The sequence below is a fragment of the Rattus rattus genome, chromosome 1 (assembly GCF_011064425.1).
Source record: "Rattus rattus isolate New Zealand chromosome 1, Rrattus_CSIRO_v1, whole genome shotgun sequence".
Taxonomy (NCBI): Eukaryota; Metazoa; Chordata; class Mammalia; order Rodentia; family Muridae; genus Rattus; species Rattus rattus.
Window position 1 is genome coordinate 199,874,119 of NC_046154.1, and position 27,499 is coordinate 199,901,617.

The 27,499-nt window shown below is 46.9% G+C and overlaps 1 protein-coding gene across 1 annotated transcript in view; it reads right to left on the bottom strand.

Annotated features, from left to right (window-relative positions):
- Rassf3 (Ras association domain family member 3) overlaps positions 1-27,170 on the bottom strand; it is a 472,172-nt gene extending 445,002 nt beyond the window's left edge. The window contains exon 1 of the mRNA XM_032913117.1: positions 26,860-27,170. Within this exon, the coding sequence (XP_032769008.1) occupies positions 26,860-26,970 (111 nt within the window). The 5' untranslated portion in view covers positions 26,971-27,170. The remainder of the gene's footprint in view (positions 1-26,859) is intronic.
- Between the last annotated feature and the right edge of the window lie 329 nt (positions 27,171-27,499).

Consider the following 27,499-nt stretch of genomic DNA (forward strand, 5'->3'; position numbering starts at 1 on the left):
GGCTTGCCATTACTAGATGGTAAGAGCCTATTGTTGAAGGTACAACACACTTTGGTTACAGCACACACAGAAATCAAGCTGGAACTGACCTGAAAAACTCTCGCCCTGCCAAATAGCTTCCACAGTGCTAGGAAGGTGCAGAAGCCATCAACTGTAATGGCAAACCACGAAAGCTACGGATCGACCACCCAGGCAAGATGTGCACTGGTAGAGTAGAGTAACCACTGTATAGTAACCAGCTGTTTTCTGACTGGATGTGTAGGCCTACTTCACAGATAGGATTTCATGTCTGATACTATGAACTTGGGTACGGCTCTGTAGGTCATAAACCCTAGAGGCCAACCCCCTACTGTGGTTTTACTCAAATGAACATGTTGTTTGTGGTGATTTGGTTATTTTCTCAGCTCAGGGAGTGGCACTATTAGAAGGTGTGGCCTTGTTGGAGTGGGTGTGTCACTGTGGGTGTGGGCTTTAAGACCCTCACCCTAGCTGCCTAGAAGTCAGCTCCTCCATGTTCTCACCGTGATGATGATGGACTGAGCCTATGAACCTGTAAGCCAGCCCCACCTAAATGTTGTCCTTATGAGACTTGCCTTGGTCACGGTGTCTGTGCACAGCAGTAGACCCTGACTAAGACACTGTTAAACTGCCTGCCTGCTCTGTGTGTGTTTGCTCCCTTAGACCGTACCCAGCGCAGTAGAAAACAGTAACAGGGACACTCAGAACTGGCAAAACGCTGAGGATAAGTGACTAGTGAGTGCTCCGTCCTCAATGGGACATCTACATCTATGCCCACTGGCCCCGGCCTCAGGGACATCTCATGAGGGGCAGAAAGAATGTAAAATGCCCAAGGATGGGGAAGGCTGTGTGGATAGCTATGGTCACTGTGCCCAGTAACTCACCAGAGCTGGAGTTACCTGCACAAGACCAAGACAGTGAGGCCGCTCAACTGGCATCCTACTTGGACTAATCTGACTCCATAGGTTACAAAAGAAGCGGGGTGACATGAAGGAGGAGGGTATGCTGGCCTGGGGGAGTTGGGTGGATATGTAGAGATACACTGTATACATGTATGACATTATCAAAGAATAGGTTTGTTTGGTTTTTTTTTTTAAATTCCAGCCTTAGTCACTGTTCTCTTGCTGTGAAAAGACACCATGATCATGGCAACTCTTATGAAGGGAAACATTTCACTGGGGCTGGCTTCCAGTCCAGAGATTTATTCCACTATCATCATGGCAGGATCATGGTGGCATGCAGGTAGACGTGGTGCTGGACAGGTAGCTGAGAACCTGAGAGTTCTACATCTGGATCCACAGGCAGCAGGAGGAGAAAATGCCACACTGGGCCTGGCTTGAGCATCTGAGACCTCAAAGCCCACCCCTACCCCATTGACACACTTCCTCCAAAGCCACACCTACTCCAACCAGCCACACCCCCTAATAATGCCTCTCCCTGTGAGCCTGTGGCACAGTCCTGTTATGAACTGGCGTTTACCCTCTCATTACTCCATTGCAGAATGGCGAGAAGATCAGAGCTGCCTCCACCAATAACTGTCCACCATACAACCAGGTCCAGCAGTAAGGGCTCTCCCACTGGTCTGCCAGTAGGTGAAAACCTCTAGTGATTACATTGCACAGCAAAGTTGTTCTGAGGCCTTATTGAAGAAGAGAGTTTCATAAATGTTCTAAAAAAAGGAAGTGGAGGATTATGAAGAAACTGCTAAAGCCAGTCCAGTGGGTACTTGGAAACCACAAAGCACACCTGGGCAGCTGGAGCAGGAAGGACGTGATAAGGAAACACAGCCTCTTCTCAGCGGGAGGGACTGTGCCAGGTAACCTCAAAAGGACCCTTTCATGCGTTTTGCTGTTCTGGAAATTTCAGGCACCGTTTGCCTGCTACTTGAGCACTTTTGAGAAGGTTTAATAAATTAGAAGGCAGAGGGAGGTAGCACAGTTGGTACAGCGCCCAGTTAGTGTTCACAAAGCCCTGAGCTGGACACCCAACACCAGACTCCAGCACTGCATAATCTGAGGGCATCCACAAAATGCCTGTAATCCCAGCACCAGGAGGTGGAAAAGTTCTGGTAATCTTCAACTACACGGCAAGGTCCAAGATAACCAGAGATAGCTCCCAAAAACCTAAGATTTAAAAAACAAACAAACGAACGAACACCAGGCTGGAGAGACGGCACAACAGTTAAAAGCTCTGACTGCTCTTCCAGAGGTCATAAGTTCAATTCCCAGGAACCACATGGTAGCTCACAACCATCTGTAATGAGAGCCAATGTGCACTTCTGTTTTGCCTGAAGACAGAGACAAATGTGCTAACATACATACAATAAGTAAATCTTTTTTTTATTTATTTTTTTAAAGATTTATTTATTTAATGTATATGAGTACACTATTGCTGTCTTCAGACACACCAGAAGAGGGATCTCTTACAGATGGTTGTGAGCCACCACGTGGTTGCTGGGAATTGAACTCAGGACCTCTTGAAGAGCAGCCAGTGCTCTTAACCACTGAACCATCTCTCCAGCCCAAATCTTTTTTTTAAAAAAAGAGTTTTTAATTGTAACTGTTGAGGTAAGATTGAAAAAGGGCACAACCAGTTCCCGCTCATCACCTCTCCATGCTGGCCCCCTGATATTCTTGGACCTGGGCAGTGGTGTTAGTTCTGGCACCATAGGGCCTTATACAGCCAACCTTAATTTACCTCTGATTAGCGTCCCTCCTAGCTGCCTCTCTCCTTCACTAGTTTGTTTGGGCACATAGCTCAGTTGACGGGGTCCTTGTCTAGCATATGTGAAACCCTGATTCAATTCCCAGCACAGCATAAAACCAAGCATGATGGAGCATGCTACAATCGCAGTACTTAGGAGGCAAGGGCGGGGGATCGAAGTTCAAGGTCAACCTCTGCTACAAAGCAAATTCTTGGCAAGCCTGGGACACATAAATGCCACTAGATAGACAGACTGGTAGATAGGTAGATAGCAGATAGACAGACAGACTGATGATAGATAGATAGATAGATAGATAGATAGATAGATAGATAGATAGATAGATAGATAGATGAATGACAGATATCACACAAAAGAAGTTCTTTGTTCTAGCTTCCTATGCCTGACCTAGTTGCAAATCCAGCTTAAGGAAGACATCGGGATACCACAAAAGCAGAATTTATGGTGTTCCTGGTCTCCGTAAAGGGCTGAGTGGCTCAGTGCTCACACACACAGCGGCTACTGCTTACCAGCTGCACCACAGTGTGTTGTCTTCCCACACAGGCTGGTGAGCTCCTTCCAGACAGAAAGGCAGTTTTACTGACCCAGCTGGAGGTAGGCCCAAGAGAGCTCTGTGCAGGGTCCAGGCTCAGAATCACCGTGAATGCCTGAATAATCTGTGTGTCAATAAGGGTGTGTGATTTTCTTTATTTCTGGAATACACCCAGGTTCTTACATTTCCCTATCAATCTAAGGGGAAAAGAAACAATCGGTGGTGTATAGCCAGCCTTCAGAACTCCTTTCACTATTCCTTGAAACAAATTTCAAAGACTACTACTACTAATGTTTGTTTCGTTAAGAGAATGTTTCTCTCTATGACTGAGACCTGGGTGTCCTGGACTTGATTTGTAGGCCAGGCTGTCCTCGAATTCAAAGACACTTGCCTGCCTCTGCCTCTGAGTGCGGAAATTAAAGGCGTGCATAAGCCACCATACCGGGCTAGAGACAGCTCTTAATTACAACAAGGCTTTCGGAAATCCCCAGCTTCTCCGTAGCTGAGGTGACACTCATTGTGGTCATTATAATTTCCACTTGTGTTGTACGTGCATAACGGTCAGGTGACAATGAATGTGATCCGCATGGAAATGGGAACGCTGGAAACTCAAGACCCAGGGGTTTCCTCCAAATCACTTCTAGAGTAAAGCTATGAGAAGAGATTCAGAAATCTCAGTGACCTTAGCTAGCAAAGACCAGTTCTCAACCCCTATTAGAGATCCTGCAGATCCGATTACTACTACATCACTGTTCACAACAATAGCAAAATTACAGCTATGAAGCAGCCATGAAAATCATTTTACGGTTGGGGTGGTTCACAGCGTGAAGAACTGTATGAAAGGGTCACAGAGTTAGGAAGGGTCACTTCCGTCACTTACTGCTTTAGACGGTACATCACTGAATTCCAGCCTGACTTCACAATAATCTATGGTTTGTACCTGGCCCCTCACACTGCCCAAGCTCCGTGAGCACAGCACTCGACCTCTTTCCTCTGACCTCTGTGAAGGTGACAGTCACCCTGAATGCCCAGCTGGCCTGGCTTTTCCACCCCACCACCTCTCAGTGTATCGTCTTAGCAATGCCCTTGTCCAGGGCCTTATCTACGCCAAATGTCTCAGCACAGGTGAAGGGCCCTGTGTGTGTGCTGTGGCCAGGACATGGGTGCCTCACCGGACCACCATGACCTCCCAATAGGCCATGTGTTCATGAGGCTCCTGAGAACCCTAGGGGGTCACAGCCCTGTGGATGAAGCAAACGGTCAGAGGGTAGAAATGCTAAAACAAAGAGGAAAGGATTCTGGCCACAGAATCATCAGGGGAACTCAGTCATCTCTAACCTCCTGTGCCCCACAGCCTCTAAGCCGCCCAGTGCTGCTGGAAATGCCCGAGGACTCAGAGGATTTACTGTGTAGTAAACATTTTCACTTCACACCTCCAACACTGGAAAGGGGGAAGCAGAAAACTGCAGATTTTATGGCCTACTCCACAGAAATGTCACACGAACAGTTAGACTATGTAATCAGTCCACTTTCCTCACAGCATAGATAAGCCACCGTGAGAAGGATGTGGTGGCCCCACTTTGGTAATCCCAGAATTTGGAGGGTGTGGGCAGTGGAGCCAGGAGGATCGGAAGTTAAGGTCATTCCTGAGCTACGACGCAGAGTTGGGGGCAGCCTGGGACACTGTAATGGTTTGTAGGTTTGGCCCAGGGCGTGCCACTATTAGGAGGTCTAGCCCTGTTGGAATAGGTGTGGCAATGTGGGCATGGAGTTTGATACCCTAGTCCTAGCAGCCTGTAAGCCAGCATTCAGCTAGCTACCCTCAGAACAAGAGGTAGAGCTCTCAGCTCCTCCAGCCCCATGCCTGCCTGGATGCTGCCATGCTCCCACCTTGATGATAATGGACTGGACCTCTGAACCTGTTGCCTTGGTCATGGTTTCTGTTCACAGCAGTAAAACCCTAAGACAGACAGGTAACACTCTGTGTCAAAGATACCAAAGAAAGATAAGGACTTGCATGGGGAGACAGCATAGTGACCAGTACCTGCATTTGAGTCCTAGAACTCATGGGGGAGGAGAGAATGCTGAGTGTGGTGGTCCTGTTTCAAGACTTCCCCCAGGAACCATCAACTGTCAATAATTACTCCACTGGGGGGAAGGGGGGTTGGCTCTCTCCGGATCTCCTCCTCCGTCCATGCTAAAATGCTGAGTGGCCATGGCTTAATCTTGTAGGTTTTGTGCAGGCAACCACAGCTACTATGAGTTCACGCGTACTGTGGTCTCATGTCATGGCCAGGACACACTGTTTCTCTCTAACCAGCCCCCACCCCCACCCCCAGTTTTCTAGTCAGAGTAATTCTGTATAACAAAAACACTGCTGTTACCAGCTCTCTTCTGATTTCAGCGTAAGCTACCAAGTCACAGGAGTGAAGGCAGCACACTACACAAGCGAGAGCACACACATTGGTTGGTGTCACAGAACAGAGGGCCCAGGTATAAATCTACACACCTACAGCCGCCTGATTTTTGACAAAGAGACCTAAAATACACATTGGAGAGAAGATGGCATCTTTAGCAAGTGGGGCTGAGAAAACAGAACATCTACATGCAGCCGAATGAAACTCGACCATTTCTCTGACCTGCACACAAAGCAATCACAAACCGATCAGGATCTCGATGTTAGACTTGAAACTTCAAGATAGTCCCTCGTAGACTTTCTGAATAGGATCCTGGCCACACCAAGAAACAGGACCAACGATTGAGTTCACAGAATGAAAAGATTCTATGCTAAAAAGTAAGCCGGTCACCTGAAGAGGCACATACAGAGTGGAAACATCTTTGCCAGCCATGCATCCCATGGAAGTTTAGTATTTAGAATACACAAAGAACTCAAAAAGCAAAACACCGAGAAAACAAATAACCCAATTAAAAGCAGGCTGTGGAACTAAACAGAGTCCGCGAAAGAAATACAAATGGCTAAGGAATGTTTTTTGAGGAGTGCACCATCTTGAGACTTCAGGGAAATACAAACTACTCTCACATTTCACCTTACTTTAGTCAGAATATTTAGAACTATGAAAATAAAAGACAGAAGCCAGATACAGTTTACAGTGGTACATGCCTTTAATTCCAGAACTCAAGAGAAAAAGGCAGCAGGTCTCTGAGAATTGGAAGCCAGCCTGGTCTACAGTGAGCTCCAGGACAATCAGGGCTACAGAGAGAAAAACCCTGTCTCCAATAGAAAAAAGAAAATAAGAAAGTTGTTGGTCAGGAGTCACCACAACAATGGGCCATTGCCATTCCAAGATTTGCCTATCAGAATTTGATTGTAAGGCCCTATTGCTGAAGAAGCCATGACACTTTGATTGGGGTGGGGGGCAGGATAACAACAGTCTTACCTAGCTGTGAACTCTGTAAACTGCTGGGTTATCTCCCCAACACTGAGTAACCATTAAACAGTCACCCAGAGGGCTCACTGTGTGACCAGTTGTCACATGTTTGACACTGCAACAAAGGACTTGATATTTCCAAGCATCCTTCTAAGCTTTAGGTCTGAGTGGTTTTTACTGTTATATTTCTATTTATTTGTGTGTGCATGAATGTGCCTGTGCATATGTATCTCTGGGGCAAGGGGGCGCAGCACATGAGTGCCACAGGACACCTGTAGAGATCAGAGGACAACTTTTAGGGATCAATTCTCTCTGTCTATACAGAGTTCAAAGCCACCCTGGGATACAGTGTCTCAACAACAACGACAAATTACTCAGATGAAAACGCCAGACATGATGAGGCACATCTTTAATCCCAGAAGCATGAGGCAGGGGGCAGGGGGCAGAGGGCAGAGGGCAGAGGGCAGAGGGCAGAGGCAGGAGAATTTGAAGCTAATCTGGTCTACATAGTGAGTTCCCAGTCAGCCAGGGCAACATAGTGAGACCCTGTCTCAAAAAAGCAAAGCAAAACAAAACAAAACAAGCAAACAAACTGTGTGTGTGTGTGTGTGTGTGTGTGTGTGTGTGTGTGTGTGTGTGTGTGTGTGTGAGATGAGTGAGGTGAGGCCTCAGAAGGCAGAGGCACTTGCTGTCAAGCCTTACAACATGAGTTCAACCCCAGGCTCCACACAATGGAAGGAGAGATGTGGCTTCATGACTTGCTCTCTAACAGCCAACACCCCACGCACAGGACATAAAAGTAGCTTTGTTCCCTTTCTTTAAGTAAAAGAATCAACCAAGTGGGGCTGGGTGTAGCTCAGTGGTAGAGCATTTGCCTCGCACGCTTAAACCCCGGGTTCAACAGCTAGCGCTGGGGAGGGAGAAGACGAATGAATCAAGTTAACCACCACAATCCTGACTCATCCCACGTGCCTCCTATGGCAGAGTTCTCCAGACTGATAGTTTGCATTGTTTAGTAAGACAATCCTTAAATACAACAGTAGCAACCAGAGGGAAGGACAATGTAAAAGAAGCAGAAAATCGAGAGGCTGGGTAAGATACTAGAGTGGTCGAGGAAGTCTTGAGAGGCCTTGGATTGTATCACTTAACAGGATTTAACTAGCTAAAGGAAGTATCCTGAAAGACATTTACTGGCAGTGTAAGTGCATATCAGTTGGGAAAAGGGAGATATTAGAAGCAAATGAAAAATTAAACTCTTTCTCAGCACACTTCCTCCCCACAACATGGTGCACCAACCCAAGTCCCATTCCTCCAAGAGCACGGTGTCCAGCCCACACCTCTTTTGTCCTTCATGCTTACTAAGCAGAGGATTCTATTTGTGTGTGTGTGTGTGTGTGTGTGTGTGTGTGTGTGTGTGTGTGTGTAGAGATTACGAATGCATACACATGTGGAGACAATCTCAAGTGTTGTTCCTCAGGAGAGGGCCGAGGTGTTTTTTGAGCCAGGGTCTCTCATTGGCCTGGCCTCGCCCACCTGTTAGGCTGGCTGGATAATGAGTCCCAGGGAACTGCATACCTGTCTCCACTCCCCACGATTACAAGCACAAGTGACCACACCCTTTTGACATGGTCTCTGGCGATTGAACCCAGGCCCCCAGGCTTCCACGGCAAGCCCTTTACTGACTGAGCTATACTCCCAAGCCTACTGGATTCTTTTTTTTTTTAATATTTATTTATTTATTTTATGTGTAAATATACCATAACTGTCTTCAGACACACCAGAAGAAGGCATCAGATCTCATTACAGATGGTTGTGAGCCACCATGTGGTTGCTGGGATTTGAACTCAGGACCTCTGGAAGAGCAGTCAGTGCTCTTAACCACTGAGCCATCTCTCCAGCCCGCCTACTGGATTCTTAAACACACCATGGCACTGCTGGTGGGCTTTCTCAGAACCGTGTGTGTAGCCCCCTGCAACACAGAATTCCACCCCAAGTTAAGTGTTCTTTTCTGGCACCGAAAATGGATGGATTAAATACACCATGAGAACCCTTGATCTCTCTCAAAACATTTTCTCCTTCGCAAGAGAAATAATTCTGCGTATTTTGCTCATCTCTCCAGCACTACCAACTGATTGGCTCCCTTCCCTTCCCTTCCTGCAGCTTCAACTCGTTCACGGAAAAAAAATCCTCCCTAACCATAATCTCTGCTTCCTTCACTCCAGAAAAAAAAATTAACCATTTGTCAAAGAATTAATTCGGAGAGTTAATAAAGCAGTGTTCCAGGAGCCAGGTCTTCCCTGGCCCAGCCCAAAGCCTTTTCCATTTCATGAAATGTCTTGCTTCCACGCGAATGCAGAACTTATTACCACTGTCTTCTTATCACTCTATCGAAAACAAAAACAAAACAACAAGCCACTTGTTTTCTGCCCTAGTCTGACTTCTCCTTCTTGATTACAGTTCTGACACAAGTCTGACCACATTAAAACCAGATGGTAAACTAGCAAATGTAACTGGACCGGAGATATAATTCACTAACAGTCGGCATGCACAAAGGCTCCTTCCTGACAGTGCCAGTAACTATAAAACAAAAATCAATAGGGCTCCCTCTGTCCCTGTGCCAGGTGATGCGCACACACACACACACACACACCACACACACACACACACACACACACACACACACTCGCTCATATACACACACTCGCTTATAGACACTTGCTCATACACACTCGTTCACACCTGCTCACACACACACACTCACACACACACATTCACACACACTCACACACACACTCACACATACACTCGCTCACACACACACTCGCTCACACACACTCGTTCACACCTGCTCACACACACACACACGCTCACACATACTGGCTCACACACTCACATTGAAAATACAACACATAGTCTAATACAGCAACAGCCTTCCTAACACTACAGGACAACACTTCACTTCCATGAGCGTACACACTAGAGACAGAACACCTAATAATAGCGACTCTGTGGACGGCTGGTTTATTTATTCAATCTATGTTCATCGTGATTTTAGCCAGTACTGCCTTCCACTTACAAGAAGAAAATACAAGGTGTACCGGGAAACGGGATGCTGCACCGCCATAGCGACTGTGTTCTTTGATTCCGGCTCCTCTTGCATCAGGAGGCCACACAGAGTGACTGACTGAGAGGTATCACCTAGGTCTGGGTGTGTGCACTGTGAAGCTCACGATGAAATGCTCAAGGATGACTTCCCAGAGCACGTCCCCAGGAGCCAACGCGTAACTACAGGATTGTGTGAACCAGAGCGCTCTGTCTTTGCCAAGTTCACAATCTAGATAATCTAGAAGCCATAAACCTGAGTTTGCGAGCCCTTTGACATGCCCAACAATGCACCAGAATGTCTTCCCTCTCCCAAGATTTCTCCATAAACAACAAAATCAACTCCAAATGAAATTTAAACTCAGTATCAAGTGCTCTGATTTTCCACCGCTTTGCACATGAAAATAAACTAAAGAGATGGGGTTCTTTTTCAAAAACTATTCATTATTCCCTGCAACACTACACTGGCTGAAAATTTACAATCAACTACATACACTAGAAGACACAGGCAAGAACTGTTCTGTCAGCTTCTAACCGGGTCTGCCAGGCGGCAGCTGCATGACTGGCAGCTCAGAGAGACTTGATAGGGCGAGTTCATCAACCATTCCTCTTTGAGTATCTGTTTTAAAGAACAGGAAACCAATACTGGAGGGGCTTGATAGAGGAGACTCCCAAAGTTCCCAGAAATGGTAATGACAAATTCAAAACTAGGTGTCTTGTCAGGCACCATGGTACTCATCTTTGACCCAGCAATCAGGAGGCAGAGGCAGGCAGATCTCTGAGTTCAAGGCCAGCGTGGTCTACAGACTGAGTTCCAGGACAGTCAGGACTACAGAGAGGAAACCCTGTCTCTAAAATAACACCAAACCCTTCCCCTCCACTCTCCTCCCCCTCCCCCCACAAAAACCCCTATGTGTCCCCTAATTCCTCTTCTCCGGCCAACCTACAGAGAAACACCACCTTAGTAAAAATTCCTCCCAGGCTGTCACTAATTAACAATGCTAACACTTGAAATTGCAAATTATCCAGGCAGTAGTGGGGCATGCCTTTAATCCCATCATCAGGGGGCAGAGGCAGGCAGACCTCAGAGTTCCATGTCGGCTAGGACTACACAGAGAAACCCTGTCTCAAAAACAGAGAGAGCCACTAGGCACGCATGTGATACACAGACACGCACAGGCAAAACACTCGTACAAAGAAAAGAAATATTTTTTTAAAAAGAGAGAACATGTACCTGTGAGTCGTAGCGTGTAATTTTAAAAATCACCCAACAGCGAGTCCTTTAGAATTTATCAAAGACACTCCAGCAAGAATGAGATTATGTATAAAACATGCTAACAAGAGCATTCAGAACTAACAAAAAGACCAGCTTCACACACACACACCCTTTTTCTGGTGAGAAACACAAACTCAAAGGAAAGGAAGGCCAGAGTAGGGGTAGGGCATGAACATCAGAACCCAGAAAGTTCCCCCCACACCCACCCCAGAGTAGAAAGGAACTCCACGGGGATGGCCAAACAGATGCCATGACTGGCTGCACTTCCTCAACTCCTGCATTCAGGCATAAGCAAGTCCATTCAAAGTGTGCGAGCACCCAGCGGGGCTGCAATCCCCCATCCCTCCCCGCTGAGACAGACGCTGTGGATGGGAGAAGGCCCAGCAGCCAGCCACAGCCTCAGACAGAGCTCAGAGGACAGCAGCCGTGGCTCCTGCTCCCTGCACGGTTGGTGGACATTATCTCATCTCATCTGATGTCATGAACACCAGAAGGAGCACGGTGACTAAGTCCCCAAACAATGAGCTCTGTAGGAAAAAGGAAAGGACCCCAGGAGGAAGTGTGGTGTTGCCCAAGGGAACAGAACTGGCAGGGGGATCCTGCAGCCAGGCAAGTGCAGAGAAGCAAGGGAGTTTACACTTCAAAACAAAAACTTTTATGTGATCAAACACCGGCCTGCTTGAAAGAAGAAAAGCTGGTAACATCTTGATATTAGGTGGCCTCAGGCTTAGAGGGAGGCAACAGCTCCATCCCCAGCCAATGAAAATGCTGTGGTGATATGGCAAGCAGTTAGAAAAACAGTAATAACCTCCAGGAATAACTGGTGTCCCTTATCAACTACACTGAGGTGCCCTATCCATTCAAGTCAGTACAGCCAAAGACACACTTAGCTTTTGTCATCTTTGGTACTCTGCTGACTCTGCGTCCACTTTAAATCTCAACTGCAGTGGGTTCTCCACTCGGTCTGCTCAGTTAAAGTGGTAAACATCACAGGCAGTGGGATCTCGTAGAGATAGCAACCGCTAACGTGTACTGATGCTATGCAGGCCGCTGGTTTACAGATGGGGCCTAAAGGCATGTGATGACTTGCCCGAGGCACACACAGCTAGCCTGGTTTGAACTCAAACTATCGTGCACTAACTGTTCCAGTCAACTCATCATTCAATCATATATCCAACTGGAGATCAATGTTAGACCATTTGTCCGTTTGCACGAGGCCTTGGGTTCCGTCCCAGCATTACATGCACAAACCACATTCCATTTCCATATATGCATGTGCACTATACACTTATGTTCACGTGTGTGCATATACATGTTAAGACAAGAGCGTGACATCAGGTGTCTTCCTCAACTATTTTTCCGCCTAGCTTTGGTGAGACAAAAGCTCTCACTGAGCCTGGGGCTCACCAATGTGACCAGCCTAGCTAAGCAGCAAACTCTAGAGGTCGTCCTGTGTCTACCTCCCCAGCATGGTGACAGGCCTACCTGTTTTGTTTCTTTCTATCAAGACAGGGTTTCTCTGTGTGCCCCAAAACTCACTCTGTACTAAAGTGGAAGCTAAAGGTTCATTGGAAAGTTGTTTGGATGGTGTTTTGCTGGGGCAAACACATGAAGGAAGGTTTAACTGAAGTGGACATAGGTGAAAGGCTCAGGCAGACTGAAGGAACATTGTGCTGAAGCAGACACGGGAGAGGATGTTCTGCTCAGGCAAGCACGTGAAAGGACACGTGATGAAGGGTTCTTTGCTAACGACACATATGTATTGGTCCACCTTACACTGCATAGCTGAGCTCCATTTGTCCAGACTCCATAGAGAGAAACGCACCAAAAAACTTCTGGTGGTGTGCTGCAGTTTCTTGCCTCTTCCAAGGACAAGATTGGCAGAGTGATGATAGCTGAGACAGACACACGTGCTGAGGCAAGACACATGAAGGACGCGTGATGTTTGGAGGGTGTAACTAGGACTCAGTAGACAGTGATGGAGGCTGAGCTTGGTTTGCTTACAACTGTAAGCGTAGCTGTGCAACGCTTGTGGGTCTCATTGATCTTCACTTCCCTGAGAGAGGCACAGCCAGAAAACTTCTACTCCTACTCTTCCTGGTCCCTCCTGCTGACTCAAGCTGAGGCTGAGGCCTGGCTGTCTCTGCTAGGTAGTGCCACCACTGCTGATTCCTGTTTGCTATTCAGACTACTGAACTGGAGTGCTGGCGCATCCGTGAAGGTTTGAGAGTGGACGGAGCTGCTGACCTCTGAACTGAACTGCCCATTTCCAGACAACATAGACAGAAGTTGTTCCAAAGAACCTTTCTAAACAGGTCCACCCCCACCGCCACCCCCACCAGGCCCTATATCCTTTCTTTCCCACTACCTCTGGTGGGTGGTGGGCTAAAAGGGAGGTTAGAGTATTTAAGAACCGTCATTAAAAATAGGCACTTGAAAAAAGTTGAAGTTACACTAGCCTCCAGGTTAGCCTCAAACTCAAAGAGATTGCGTGCCTCTGCCTCTGAGTGCTGGGGTAAAAGACTGGCACCACCACTGTCCGCCGGCTGCACACCCCGCTTTTAAAGAGCCTATGACCTGAGCTAGTATCCAGATGGTGGAAGGGAAGAAATAAATCCCATGTCCTCTGGACTTCATACAAACAAAATGGTGTGTGTGTGTGTGTGTGTGTGTGTGTGTGTGTGTGTGCGCACACGCGTGAAGAGAAACTGAACCAGAACTGCCTCCCCCCCAGCAGGATGAAACTGAACTTGATTTACTTTTTGAAAAGTTGTTCTTACTCTAAAGAGCCTTCCTCCAAATTTCCCCCACCAACTGACAAGAATGATTATTAGAATAATTAAAGGGGCTGGAGAGGTGGTTCTCTGCCAGTGGGTCCAGACCCCTTTGGGACTGCGTATCAGACATTTACATTAACAGTAGCAAAATTACTACCGTTATGAAGTAGTAACAAAATAAGCTAATGGTTGGGGGTCCCCACAGCATGAGGAACTGTATTAAGGGATCACAGTGTTAGGAAGTCTGAGAACCACTGGTCTGGAGCAATGGCTGCTCTTCCAGAGCATGGTTTCTATCCCCGGCATCCACGCAATGGCTCACGACCATCTGTGTTGTTGTAATAATATAAAACTAAAAAAGTATAGTTGTCTTTTACCCCGCTGGGTCTACACCTCGGTGCCCCAAGATATCTGCTAGGATCTTGGCGGAAACACAGCCCAGCCGCACACTTTCCTACACTCAAACCCTCACATAAAAGAACACACAACACAATAATCTTAGATCCAACTGGTAAGATATAATTGCCCACTTAAACATACAAAGTCCGGTACCATCCATCCCTTGAGAACATTAATAACAACCTGTAAATACACAGAGCAGAATCTTAACATCACCTGCCATCTTGTCCCGCCACGGCTTCTCCCCTCTCTCCTCTCCTCTCTCCTCCTTTCTCTCCTAGTCTCCTCCTCTTCCTTCAAACTTCTCTCCCGCCCATCCTTCCTCCTCCTCCAATGACAGGCCTCCTTCTATCCTGTACCTGCCCCACACCAGTACTTTACAAATTCAATGGAGAGGTGGTTCTGGTGAAGTCACCTGAGTTCTGAGTCCTTGTAGGCAGCTGTCCTTGGGGCAGTGGAATTAGCATCAAAATACAGATAACTTCAGGGCAAACCACAACACATCTGTAACTCCAGTCCCAGAGGATATGATGCCCTCTCATGACCTCTGAGGTGCACACATGTGGTGCACGAACATACATACAGGAAAAAGGCCCATACACACAACATAATAAAATAAAATAAAAAATTAAAAACAGTAGTAATTGCAGAGCAAATTCCCTCTAGCAGAGAACTAGGATGGGACTGAGCACGGTGGTTCTGCGCTAAATGGCTGTATAGCACGATCGACGACGGCCAGAGGAAACACAAGAAAGCAGCTTTCAAAGTTCAGAACACTCCAAAAGGGCAGCACCCTCCCCTCCAAGGAGACTGGCTCTGAAGAACAGCCATCAGGAGCCTGTGTAAACAAACAGGGACAGACCTGGAACCAACGAAAGTAATGTTATTGTTTCTTCAGCTACGTACATAATATTTACATTTTCCCATAGCTGGGAAATTACTCACTGTGGCCCAGTTTCCCTGAATTCACGACCCAAGCCATAAAACCCACATCTGCTGACACCGTGGAGCAGTAAAACCCAGTAAAACCCCGGTGGCTTACTTCTCCTCTCAGCTCCATAGAAACCCCACGAACAATAGAATCAAGTCCATTCAATTCTTCCAGGATGCTCCACGGACTGCAAGTCACAGCAGCAAACCAGACCTCATTCAGCATGAGTGCTTCCCCGATGTAATTTCAAACATTTTTTAAACTAGTTTTGTTTTGCAGTTCCAAAACTAAATAGTGTGCCCGTAAACTCCTATGACCATGCTGACAAATACCAAAACTGAATACGGACCCACTTGCCATCTACCCTAAAACCAAACGGTAATTCTTTTAAAATGCTTTTGTTTCTTTTAGTTCTAGCTGTCCTGGAACTCAGTCTGTAGACCAGGCTGGCCTCAAATTTACAGAGAACCGCCTGTCTCTGCCTCCCAAGTACTGGGATTAAAGGTGGGCACTGCTACCACCCAGCAATAATTCTTTCTGAAATGTTCTCTTGGTTAAAAAAGGGGGGGCTGGAGAGATGGCTCAGTGGTTAAGAGCACTTACTGCTCTTCCAGAGGTCCAGAGTTCGATTCCTAGCAACCCCAGGTGGCTCACAACCATCTGTAATGGGATCCGATGCCCTCCTTTGGTGTGTCTGAAGACAGTGGTGGTGTGGAGATGGTGTACTCGGACATAAAGTAAATAATTTTTTAAAAAAAGCTGAAAGAAGAAAAAGTGCCATTAGTGTAGAAAGGAGTTAGTGAGAATGTAACGACTCAACAGGGATTTTCTACAGAGGCTCCAACTTCTGTGGATGCGATGCTGGACTCCTATTTACGGTCTCTTCAGTGACACCGTAAACCTAGCAGCAAGCGCTGTAGTTCTCTTTGCTGGGTGGGTGGGTTTCAGGCCTCTGTCCTGCCATCCTCCATCCTTCCTCCAATGTCTGTTTTTGAGAGGACTCTGGTTCTCCTGACAAACTCTAGTCTCCACACGAGGTTAGTGAGGGACACTGTCGGTTGGCTCCTACCCTTTTCATCATCCATGGCTCTGCGGTCCTGGCAATGCCTGACCTATGTGATAACGAAAGCAAGAACCACTCCGGAGGCTCTGAGTACCAGAGTCTCAGTGACACGGTCTGAAGTATTCCAAAGCACCAAAATATGGAATGCTCCTCTACTACAGGGTAAGTTTTAAGAAAAAAAAAAAGTAATAATAATAATAACAGCAGCAGCAACAACAACCCAACCGAAAAAGGGAACTATCAGATCAACGGGCTCTGAACTGGAGCCATCCAGATTTCACCAGCCTCAGAGACAAAAAGGTCAGAGGTCGTGGGCGAAACCAGGCTCATACGAAAAGAAGATCCAAAACAGAAAAACACTAAAGTCACTGTTAATTCCAGAAATGGAAATCAAGTAAGAATAAGACACTCGGTGAGCTCTTCATCTTTAGAGCTGTTAGAAACCGAATGGCTCTCTACCACATGGGCTATCCTTGAAATCTGCCTCCCATCTCAGCCCCTCAGTGCTGGAGTTCCTGGCCACAACTGGATCTCTCCTGCACTGATCTATAGCTAGGTGAGCCACAGGTCTGGTACAAAGAAACTGCCAAAACAGAAGCCAAGGCTGCCTGGAGCTACAGCCATACAAGTGGTCTGATCTCATAAAGGGTCATTTCATGTCTGTACATCCATAATGGGAAACCTTCACACTCAAAATGGCCACGACCGACATATAAAAAAGTATATTCACCAAATATATATATTGGGGCTGGGGAAACTACTTGTTGGCACAGCACCAACCCAACCCACACTCAGCCTGTGTCCAACTCCAGTGCCGAAACAATAAAAGCAATACTTGTAGTTCTTCTGTAGAAATTATTGTAGCGTGTATTTGATCACAGATGTGTTTTTCCAATAAATGGAGCCTGGTATCTATTTAATAAACCATGATACAGACATCAAATGAAAGCTAAAATCACCGGCAGTACCCCCAGAATTTTAGGTTTAAAGAGCAGGACTTAAATGTCAACAAAACATTATCTGGAAAAAAAGAAAATAAAAAATTGGATTGCCAAGTGATACCAAGTAATGGTGTCTCTGAGTAGGCGTGCCAACATGGGTGACATCGGTACAGCTTGGCCACTCAAAGGCTGTAGTGACCCATGGAGGTACCCATCAGTGAATAGTTATGTGAACAGTAGGATGCACATGTGGACACTGTTATCCTCCTGAAAAGGGAAGGAAACTCACACACGGTACAGCATGGACAGACCCTGAAGACTATGTCCCAAAAAGACCATCGCAGTACCCTCTGATTGAGCCGAGATGAGCTGTCGAGCTCGAGATGGTCTACAGTGACTAGTAACTGAGCCCAAGAGCTCGACAGGCTCTGTTCACCCCGATCCCTAAGACCCAGCCTAGCATGCAGGCGACACTGGGGAAATGAATTTTAAAAAGCACCTCCCCCATCTCTCAGTCTCTTTCTCACTGGACCCTGCCGCTCCCCCCACACGCACCAGCCTCCGCCATTATTTCAAGTGAAACTTGGTTGATTCCATTCCAAGTCCATTAAAGCCAATATCTTCTAGGACATCCATCCATTCTTCTGGCTTCTGATTTCCAAATTTACCCCTTTCCCCTCCTCTCATGATCTCCCTTTGTTTACTAACTGCAGAAACAACTTGAGGACGGCAGAGGGTAATTAGTAAATTATTCTTAGCTGACTGAATCACAGAGCCACAGCTAGCAATCACAGCGCCCAAAATTAGTATAAAGCTTGCTGTTCTAATACTCTGAAATCACGAGTCCCATTCTCTCTGTAAACTGAACAGAGTTGCCTGTAGCATGCCATGAAGCCAGTTTTACCCCATTAGCTCACACGCGTGGGGAGGGGGGTGTTTCCCCACACACAAGTTTCATAACCTTAAAATGCTGGTATGCGTGACCCAAGGTGGGCTAAGAAGGAACTATTCCCCACCACAATGTGCAAGCTCCCTTCCCAGACAAGATTCTTCCCAGGATGCCTGGCAGGTACCCCTCAACCCCAGGCACTGCCACCCGGACAATGAAAATTTTAAGTCTGCTTTAGTATGCAACCTTATCCGACCAAAATATAATTTGAGCCATATGCATACCCTTATAGTTTCCAGGTGTCTAAAACTAAACAGGTGAGGGTAGAGACGGCTTAGCAGATAAAGGCAATTGCAGCCAAGCACTGGAAGCTGACTTTGATCCCCCAAACTCACCCTGTAGAAAGAACTGACTCAGACAAGCTGTCCTTGACCTCCACACCTGCACAGTGGCATTTATGGTCGCAGACAGACAGACAGACAGACTCACGCACGCACGCACACACACTGTAGGCCAGGCATAGTAGTAGCACACATCTTTAAATCCCAGAACTCTGGAACCAAGCGTAGCCAGGCTGGCCTTGAAGTCACAGAGATCTGCCTGCTATGCTTGGCTCCAGAGTTCAAGCCGCCCTAATAATAATAATAATAATAATAATAATAATAATAATAATAACAACAACAACAACAACAACAAAGCAGGGGGTTCTGTAGAGTGAGAAGACTGTCCCCAAAAACAAATAAAACATCCTTTAATAATAAATAAATGTAAGATGTTTTTAAATATAAAGTTTTTAGGAATGGGTAAAACTAATTTAGGACAATACACTTAAAACACACTGTCATTCCTATGTGTTAACATTTCACATCCCACACATTGGGCATGTAAACCAAACGCAGTACAACACAGTTTCATTCAAGAGTAGCCCAGCTCAGATGATTTCTGCAGATGAGTAACTGCATTCCAAGAGGGCGGGTCACACATTTCATATTCGGATTTTCACGTTTCAACACATCTTTTTAAACTCCTGCGATGTCTTGCCTTATTTTTCCCTTTAGAGTCACATCTTTAAAATATATATTTTTTAACCTACCATCCGTTTCAATTCAGGTCAGTCACATTTCAAGGGTTTGGTAACTACAAGACCCCGATGTGCTGGAGAGCACAGCTCTGGAAGTCGCGTGATCCTAAGAGCCAGTTCAGACCATTTCTCACACGCATTTCAAATTCCAGTCATGCATAGTCTCTACCCTCTAGTCAAGATCAGAGTTGACTTCTTACATTAAAACAACAAGATTTAGCTGTGCACATCGGTGCACACCAGCAATCCCAGCACTGGAGGGGCAGAGGCAGGCAGACTTTCTGTGAGTTGGAGTCCAACTGGTCTACCTAGCAAGTACCGAGCCAGCCAGAAACGAGCGGGTTTGGGGTGTAACTAGAATGCTTACCTAGCTCCAAGTCCTGTGTTCAAGCATAGGGGAGGCGGGGGGCGGGGGGGAGATGGTAACTAAAAACAAAAGCCATTTCATGAGCTACTGATAGCCAAGCCAGAGTTACCTTGACTAAGGAAAATGGAAACTACCAGCTGGAGACACAGCTCTGCTCAGACAGACTGTTTGCCTGTCATGCACAGGTCCCTAGGCAGACCCCTGGGACCCCATCAGGACATGATGGGGTCCACTTGTAATTACAGCACTGATCTGCTTGTAGAGGCCGGAGGATCAGAAGTTAGTTAAGGTAACCCTCAGCTACAGAGCAAGCTGGTGATCAACACGTGCTTCCTGAGACTCAGTCCACAAAACACAGGAAGGAGGGGGGAGGGAGGGGGAGAGCTAGGAAAAAAAAAAACAAAACCAAACGAAGTTGTTTACTTTGGTTTATATTTTGGTTAACCAGAAATCTGATCGGCTCTGCTTACAGTTTTCTGTCCTCAAAGGTGACTGAATAAAGTATTCACGAAATGAATATACAAAAAAAAAACAAAAAACAAAAAAAAGTGTCAGTGGTTTTGCAAGCAGGAGTTGCCAAATTTTTTTTTTTTTTTTAATCCCAGGCACCAAGAAGGCTGGGGGGGAGCATGACCATTGCCTAGACAGCCTGGTCGCTCTAAACAGAGGCTAACACAGCAGAGGGGAGACACCTGGTTCTCACAGGTGACGCCTGCAGAGGCCAGAGAATAAGAACCCCATGCTTTGTTGTTGTTGTTGTTGTTGTTATCATCAGGGCTGCTTGAACTGTTTCTAATCAAATTTGCTTTTCTCCAGAGGATCGTTTAACCCGACTGCAGCATTATGAGTATGTAAAATAGGCACACAGAACCAAACATCATTGGTGACAAATCATGAAAAAATGTATTTTCCCTAAAATACAGCTCTGTTGGTAGAGTGCCTGCTACCATGCATGAGACACTGACTTGCTGCTAGTGCCCAAATCAGATACGTTAGCCAAGGAGTGTATCATGGGTTTGAGGTCAGCCCGAGCCCTGAAGTCTCAAAAAAGGTTGTGAGGTGACTCAGCAGGTAAAGGCACTTGCCTCCAAGCCAGTCAATGGTGTGAATTTCGCCTCCAAGGCCCACAAGGTAGGAAGAGAAAACCAACTCCCACAAATTGTCTTTTGGCCTTCACATAAGCACCAAGGTGTGTGTGTGTGTGTGTGTGTGTGTGTAAAAATTATTTTAAGGGAACTTTTTTTTTTAAGATTTATTTATTCTATTTGACACCACTGTCGCTGTCCCAGACAGACACCAAAAGAGGTTGTGAGGTGATCCCATTACAGATGATTGTCCAGCCACCATGTGGTTGTGGGAATTGAACTCAGGACCTCTGGAAGAGCAGTCCCATTGTCTTTTGAGCCACCTCTCCAGCCCAAGGGAACATTTTATAACAATTCTTTGTGTGTGTGTGTGTTTGTGTGTTGTACCATGGGGTTGGGGATTTAGTGTGGTAAAGCACTTATTTTAAAGGCCCTGGGTTTATCCCCAGCTTCTTTGTGTGTGTGTTTGAAAAAAAAGAAAAGGAAAAATTTTACCACTAAGGACAAAAGCAAATTTGCATACTAACGAGATAATTATGCTTGTCTATTTGTACATAAGGAATTACCTCTTGACTGAATATCTGATACAACGTTTTTCAGAGTTGGCTGATATTTGACTTTTATAGTCATTAACTGTGGCAATGGTCTGAATGCCAACTCTCACACAGACAATAGTACAAAATGGAAATGTATGTTTAGAGTCATCTCAGAAAAAAGAAGTTCTGTCCTAATCCCAAGCCAACATTCATTTTTGTTTGTTTGTTTGTTTTAAAAAACAAATGGTTTGCCAAACATAGTACCTCCTTTAATCCCAGTACTCTGGAGGCAAAGACAGATGGATATCTATGAATTCAAGTCCAGCCTGGTCTACCTACAGAGGTCCAGAGCAACCAAGGCTACAACATAGAGACAGCCTGTCTCAAAAACAAATACTCCAACATAGCACAATTCAAAGATATGTTAAACTGATATGTACACATTGAAAAACAATAACAGGAAAAAAAATCATCTTTGTTCCCCATAATTTAAGCACGGTGTTTCTATAAGAGCACAAAACCATTTATTTATTTATTTATTTGGCCAGAACGGTGTACGTAGCTCAAAACACAGAATAGTATCAAGTCTGCATGAGACATTTCAGGCAACAGCCATTACCTTTGCATGGTGTGTCAGCATGCACTGTGCAACCTACCTAGGGTGCGTCTGAGGAACCAGGGTGCAGTGAGGTCTGTCACAACTGATATACTGAGCAGTGCCAGGCACAGAGATTCACTGTGTGTTTGATTTGCAATTAGTTTTTGGTTCAGAAACTTCTCATTATGGTCAGATTTTTCTCTACTTACATATTCAATTGAAGGACCCCACCATTTTAAGAAGCTAGGATGTGTATAACTTTTCAGAGAGCTAAACTGTGCTTGCCATGACACATACATCATACAAAATGTACCTAGACATACAGACTACTTCACTGTTTCTGAAAAGGGGCCCAAGGCTGGCTAATGGCCTTCAAGCCTCCAAGGGTGGCCTTTTGAAATGGCAGTTACGTATGCCAGGGAGGGAGGAGAAAGCAAGTGGCTGACACTCAGGGCTAAGAGCTGGGGAATCAGACCCCACTAAGAAGAATGGGGTGGACCTCATGTGTGACTATACGTGACAAATAATGGTCACAGTATGACAGGAGCCAGTTGCCAAAGGAAGGCTAAAAAGAAGAACCACATTACTGGATATTTTTAATCTTTTTTTTTAATAGATTTTTTTTGTCACTGCTTCCAAATAATTCTAAATCTTGCATGTTTGCCAAACAAGGAAGACGACAGCACCCTGCTCATCCGAGGTTACAGGAGGCTGGGGACTGATTTCCTTTTGAAATTCAGTTACAGAAATAGGCCATTGTGTGTCTTGCTGACACAATCACAAATGCTCAGTGGCTTAAGACATGTCATGTAGGCAAGATGTGCACCACAAACGGCTTATGCCAGGCACAAATGCTGGTGGGGGCTGCCTCAGCTGTTCAGAACTCCAACTGCTCTTCCAGAGGACCCAGGGTCAATTCCCAACACCCACATGGCGGTTCACAACCACCTCTAACTCCAGTTCCAGGGGCTCCGACAAGTTCTTCTGGTCTCTGCAGGCACTAGGCACGTATGTAGGATACAGACCCTTGCAAACAAAACACCATACGCATAAAATAAAATAATTAAAAAAAAACACACGCCACTGGTGGAAATACTTGTATTCGGTTATACAGGATTAAAATTGGTATAGCTAAAACTCTGCTGATATTGTGAGCCACTTTTTACCCAAGGAACTACCTCCATCCAAAACTTCCAGAAGAAACAGTAAAGGGAGTGCAGGGGCTGGAGAGGTGGCTCAGTGGTTAAGAGCACTGGCTGCTCTTGCAGAAAACCCAAGTGTAGTTCCCAGCACCCACATGGCGGTTCACAACCACCTGGAACTCCAATCCCAGGGAACCCCAGGTTCTGACCTCCATGGTTACTATACACATATAGTACACGTAGCTACACATAGCAGGCAAAGCACCATATGCATAAAACCTTAAGTTAAAAAATAATAAAAGAAGGAGAGTGCCACACACTTCTCTGGAGCCGTCTAAGAAAGCATGCCAGCCGCCAGGAGTCAGTGCAAAAGGCAAACTGAAGGCTTCTGTGGGACTCGTGCTGGCTTCCCTATCGAATGATTCTTCAGCATAACTTTTTTAAACTTAGTGTGGATGGTCCATGAAGGATTTTCATGCTAGTCCACTTCTAAAGCAGCAAGAGTGTCTCTCTCCTATTCCCTTAGTGACCAAAGGCTTTGGAAGAAGGGCTATCCCCTCAGCTGGAAGGGAAGACATGGGCTGGGAGGTAACCCAAGCAGTGGGGTGCTTGTCTCATGAGCACCAAGCCCTGGAGTTTGATCCCCAGCACCCCAGAAAACTAGGCATGACTCCCTGAACTTAGGTGGAGACAGGAGAACCAAGCAGTTCAAGGTCTTACTTAGCTACGTACAGAGCTATGTGACCCAGCCTGGGCTACACGAGCCTGTCTCAAAAAAAAAAAAAAAAAAAAAAAAGGCCACTTATAAGTTTAGCAGACTGTATTAATAGTTTTAGGCTGTGCATGTGTCCTACAGTTCTAGGCAGTCTGATTTTAGTAACTACTGAACATTTTTGGTTCTGCTTAAAACTAAGAACAGGAGGATCCTCTGAAGCCTGGTGAATCCACGAAGTAGAGCTGAGCATCATCTAGACAGTATGTGCAAGAAAGAGTCAAATTCTAAAGTCTTAAAATATACACATCCATATTTACGAGGGAACCTGGCATTTTGCTAAGAAAACAGAAGATCCAGGCTCCAGCCTTCCTAGCATCTAGCGGGGCCTTAGACTTTAAACACTCAACAATCTCTCCTCTCCTAAGATCAGTGCTCCAGAGGGCTCTTGGGAGAACCATGAGACAGGATCCGTTTGAGAGAGGTGAAAAAACTAAGTATCTTCAAGCAACTGCATGGTGAAGTAGGGGCAGCATTTTCACCCCCTAGAGGCCTCTTTTTATTTATTTATTTTTTAAGACTAACGTGGTACAAAATAAAAGGAGAAAAGGACATCGTTTTCTTTATGTCTCTTTTTGTTATCATTAGAGATGGGAAGACGTTGGATAATGTTTCCTCGCCTGGCTTCCTTCTCCTCACCCTGTATTCAGCAGAGCCCTCTTGCTTTCTCTGAATGTTTGCAAGAGTTCCAGAAACTTAGCTTTTCCAGCAGGTGGTACAACATAAGCGTGGGAGAGGGGGAGATCACTGCTATCAAGAATAGATTCTTATGGCGATGGCTCTCCCCGACTTTTAGGGAAGAGGTAAAAGTACTGTGTACATTCTTTTACCCCATAATCATATCAAAGTGAAGAAGTGTTATCTGAACCAACCCTAAAGACATGTTCTACCAGCGTGCACTGCTTTGAGGGCGTTACTTCCTCATTTGCAAATATGTAATCAGGAACTTCTTTAAATAAAGACACAGTCAGTTCTTAAATAAAGACGCTTGGGGGTTGGGGATTTAGCTCAGTGGTAGAGCGCTTGCCTAGCAAGCGCAAGGCCCTGGGTTCAGTCCCCAGCTCTGAAAAAAAATAAAATAAAATAAAATAAAGATGCTTGCTGAAATTCAGGGTTCAGACAGGCGTGAATGCACAAGCAGGGGAAGCAAAGGCAGGTGGATCTCTTATGAATCCGAGGCCAGCCTGGTTCACAGGATGAGTTACAGGGCAGGCAAGGCTCTGTGGAGACCCTGTCTCAAAAATAAAACAAACGAACAAACAAATGAACTCAGGCTTCAGAGCCCCCTTTCACCAAGAACCCTTTCTTTAACACACTCCTACAACTTAATGTATCCCACGTGCTGCGCTGGAAGGAATAAACAGGCCACAAAGCTTCAAAGCAGACACAGTGAACAACGGCTCAACCCAGGAAGTGGCTCTTACTGCCCTGATTTTCAACACGTCACACACACTCACGTCAGTGCTCAACACATAATATTGCACTGTATGTACAGACATGCGCATCCACACAATTAGATGACGATTACAAAAGTGGATGTGTATAATCTAGACTCTCTAAACGTACATAAGCCTGGAAAGAAATGCTGCTTAAAATGTGTGTGTCTGGGTTTTGAATGATGACCTCGAATTGCTGATCTTTCCTGCCTATACACAGACAGTCAGACAGTCAGACAGACAGACAGCACACTTCTGTGAACCACAACCCCCATATTATGCAGTAAGTACTAGGCAAGCTCTCTACTATCTCCACCCCCAGTTACTGCTTCCACGTTTTAAAAGCACAAACAAGATTCTTAAACTCAACAACTCCAACCACCACATTCTGGCTGACCCTGTGGAGGAGACTGATACCTGGGGAATTCAGGAACCCCCTGGTTTTCTGGAAATTACTAGTCACCTCTGGAATACACGTCAAACTGGCTCAAGCTCTTTACAAGGGTAAAAGGGAGGAGAATGTGCTAGGCAGTAAAGGGAAAAACTAGATGAGAAAGAAAAAAAAAAAAACATTTCTTCCCTGACCCACAGGAGGTAGGCCAAGCGGGGCCTACCTCTGACTTCCAAATTCATCCATTAGCACATTCTACTGAAAATAAAAGGTCGCCCTAGTAAACAGGGCAAGTCTGAGGATAAGTGCAGGATATCACCCACCCTTAGCCCTTCACTAGCTGTTGTTCAAAATACTGACTTCATCCTAGCCTCTCCTCCTTTCAGTTTGGAAATTTAATAGACCAGAAAGTCTAGAACTTCCAAATCTGATAAAGAATTTTTACTTTAGAAAATGGCCTGTTAAACTTAAAAGGGTTGGCAAGGGGCAATATGGGCAGAGGTTCCTCTCCACCAAAATCCCCATCACTGGGCCCCCTGAACGACTAGTCTCTTGTTTTTCAACTCCAGAGCTGACAGAAACGTCCCGTGTGCGTCTGCAGTGTTTTTAGAAGCAACAAGTTTGCTCCGTTAAAGCACTTATATCTGACGAGAGTGGCCGAGCTGGCCACGTTCCCTGGTGTGGCTTCCAGGGCCAGAAGGCCACCGGTTTAAGCGCCGACCTTACAAGTTTGGCCAAAGTGCCCCGTTTGGAAGACGCCCCTAAAAAAAAAAAAATAATCCTTGTCAGGATCTGTGAAACTGGCACAACTTCCCGTGCTGACTTTTTCCAAGCCATGCTTCCCACGGCACCCTTCCTCCAAAAAAGGAAGAAACCGGCGTAGAGCTCAGTCCTCTGGAGTTAAGTCTACCTAGGACGTGTGCAGCACCCGCAAACTGGACCTAATGCGACCCAGACTTTAGTGAGCACCTATGATCGCCCGGTCTATTCACCCTGCAGCTTGCCCGCACGGGGGTTGCTCGGTCATTCCTGGCCATTGAGTGCCTTCAAGCTACTCAGGGCCATCGAGCAGACTGCAGCTAGAAGCAAACTGCAGCTAGGACGGCGCAGTGACCCGGCCATTACCCAGAAGGGCTGCCGAAAGAGCCATCCCGAGTGGCCCGGGGACCTCCCGGCTCCTGGAGCTGCTCCCGCAGCCGGCGTCCCCAAGCAGAGCGGCACAGGACATCTGGCTCCGCGCCCTTCCACCTCCTTCCCTCGCCGCGGGCGGCCCACGCCCACTACACTGGCTCCCAGCACCTTTCAGGAGCCGAAAGGGCAAAGGCCACTCTCAGCGCCCTGCAGCCCGCAGGCGAGCATCGCCCAGCGCGGGCGCAGACACGTGGAGCCAGGACCCCAAGCACGCCACTCACCGGCTGACCCGAACGGGACTTGCCCGGAGGCGCTCTCCTGAAGAAGGAGGTCCTGGCGGTGAAGAAAAAATCCTCCGCGTCCTCCTCGAGGCTGCTGTAGCCGCTGCTCATGCTGCTGGTCCGGTTGCGCTCAGGGGGCCTCCCCGGGGCGCAGGCGGCCAGGCCGGGGTGCGGCGCCCGACCGCCCCGTGAGGTTCCCGGCGCGCGGCCCCGAGCCGCCCGCCGGCCGTCCAGCTGCAGCTGCGGCCGCCGCTCAAGCCGCCCTCTAGTCCCCTCCCGCAGTCTTCGCCGCCCTCTCCCGGCGCTGCGGCGCCACGACCCCGCCCCCTCCTGGACCCAGCCCCCGGCCTAACAAAGCCCCGCCCACTTAGGCCAGACTCCGCCCGGTCAAGACCCGCCCCCACCCAGTCACCGTCCCAGCAAGGCCACGCCCCCGGCAGTCAAGGCTCCACCTAGGTCCCTCCCCACAGGCCAAGACGGCTGAGTTCCGCCCAGCTCGGCGCGCGCAGGTGGGGACCCGCCCACGGCTCCCAGTCACGCCCCTCGGGCTCAGCAGAGGTGGACGGTGGGGGGAAGTCGGGTTCGAGCGCCGCCCCTACTGGGGCTTCCCCAACCGCCCGGAAATTCCGAATTCCTAAGT